The 2,324-nt window shown below is 42.2% G+C and overlaps 1 protein-coding gene across 1 annotated transcript; it reads left to right on the plus strand.

Annotated features, from left to right (window-relative positions):
* Positions 1 to 756: 756 nt before the first annotated feature.
* Positions 757 to 1,686, plus strand: LOC109260171 (olfactory receptor 2B6-like). The gene has a single exon (XM_019438199.2). The coding sequence runs from the start codon at positions 757 to 759 to the stop codon at positions 1,684 to 1,686; it is 930 nt and encodes a 309-aa protein (XP_019293744.2).
* Positions 1,687 to 2,324: the final 638 nt, after the last annotated feature.

Consider the following 2,324-nt stretch of genomic DNA (forward strand, 5'->3'; position numbering starts at 1 on the left):
AGTTTGAATGAAGTACTTATGCAAGAAAATATACATCCGAAAATTAATTCTTTAGCATGGGAAACAGATGTCATAGCTCATCTCTCTCAGTGCATACTTCAGGAAGCTGACATTTCTTATTACTTATTTCCAAAATACTAAGATAGACTTGTTTAAAACCTACCTTCCTACTCCCCATAGGGATGATATAACTATTCAACACTGGTTGAGTGTGAACAAGACTGTCATGGTGAGTATTAGTGCTCTGGCATTTCTTCTCCTTCTTGGGCATCAGTGACCTCAAGACCTTCACCGCTCATAACATTTCAGTAATCCCTTGCATTGGTGTCTTCTAGGTCCATGCCACATCCACTCTATCAGACACTCAGTGACAGAAACCAATGAACTACATTTTAACGACCCCCTCCGATGATTTTTATGCAAGCAAGCCAAGTGTGAAAAACCTGATTTGGAGTTTCCCAAATACAAGATGCTCCCACTTTGCTTTTAACTCTCCCTGTAACACAAGGGGATAGTTATCGTCATCCTTGCTCTACATTCAGTTTCAGAATGGTCAGGTTACTTGTCTAAAGACATCACCTCTATTCTGTAGTGAGGGAAAGTAAGTCACTGGTGCCAGATCCTGTTTATTGCTTCCCTCACAAGCGACTATGACCCATCTTCTGTGAGTGGATAGTGGATGCAGTTCTCGTAACGCTTCCAACCTTTTCTGCCACTTTTCTGCTGTAGGTAAAATAAGGTGAAGATGGCGGCACAATGAATAACAGCCATCCTAAAGAGTTTGTTCTACTAGGCTTTGCAGATCGTCCTTGGGTGGAGCTTCCTCTATTTGCTATTCTTCTTATAACATACCCCATGGCCATGGTAGGAAACACAGCCATCATTCTGGTGTCCAGGTTAGATGCCCGTCTGCACAGCCCCATGTATTTCTTCCTCACCAACCTCTCCTTCCTGGACATGTGCTACACCACAAGCATCGTCCCTCAGATGCTGTTTAACCTGGGAAGCACCAAGAAGACGATCAGCTATGTGGGGTGTGCAGCTCAGCTTTATTTCTTCCACACAATGGGGGGCACAGAATGTCTGCTTCTGGCTATTATGTCTTTTGATCGCTACCTGGCTATCTGCAAGCCTCTACACTACACCCTCATCATGAACCCACGCATCTGTATCCTGCTGGCATCCACTGTGTGGTTGGCTGGAATCACGTATGCTGTCTCAGAGGCCACTGCTACCTTGCAGTTACCACTGTGTGGACTCAATAAATTGGACCACTTGCTGTGTGAGATTCCTGCTCTGATAAAGGCTGCCTGTGGAGAAAAGGCTGCTAATGAGCTCACACTCTCTGTGGTGTGTATTTTTATGTTAGCTGTCCCGCTAGGCTTAATTCTTGCTTCCTATGCTTGCATTGGACATGCCGTATTTAAAATTAAGTCTTCTGAGGGAAGGAAAAAGGCCTTTGGAACATGTTCTTCCCATCTCATTGTAGTTTTCTTGCTTTATGGTCCAGGCATTAGCATGTACCTTCAGCCCCCCTCCTCCATCTCAAGAGACCAGCCCAAATTCATGGCGCTCTTCTATGGAGTAGTGACCCCTGCGCTGAACCCTTTTATCTACACCTTGAGGAATAAGGATGTAAAGGAGGCATTAGGCAACCTAGTCAGGGGCATTTTTGCATCCAAGTGACAGCTGAAATTATTTAACAGTTACAGACGGTTTATAGGGTTTTCTCTAGTAACTCATTCTTGTCTTCTATTTCCCCAAATCTCATGTGAGATCTTCTTGCAGAACACGTCATGTTTCTGATAACTCAATATAACGATGTTAGGCAACAATGATACTTGGCTATATGCACCATTAAGTGCAAGATTTGTGAAAGTGCATTAAAAATAGTTCCACTCTGGTTGGTACATACCAAAATACTGACTGTATTAAGTAATAAAATATGTAATAATATAAACAAAAATATAAACTCATTCGTTCAAACAAATGATCATAAAATTCCATGGCAACCACTCATCAGTGGACTTTCTGTTACGGCATCACCTGAGACGCAGTTCATTGTTCTCTGCCACATTAGGCCATGTCTCAGTTGGCAGCATGGCTACACTGTGCATTCCACGTGGGGCACCTGACCCTTTAGTACAACCACGAGACTCCTAAGTGTATCAACCTCCATTATGAAGACACGATTGTTCTTGAAAAATACACTGTGACTCTTGTTTAACAAACAGGTGTGCAGTGTTGCATTTTTTAATTAAGAAATTTATCGTTAAATCTTAAAATAAATAAAATAAGGACAAATCATACAGATGAATTTCTTA

Source organism: Panthera pardus, unplaced genomic scaffold (assembly GCF_024362965.1).
Source record: "Panthera pardus isolate Hobbes unplaced genomic scaffold, ASM2436296v1 HiC_scaffold_17, whole genome shotgun sequence".
NCBI lineage: Eukaryota > Metazoa > Chordata > Mammalia > Carnivora > Felidae > Panthera > Panthera pardus.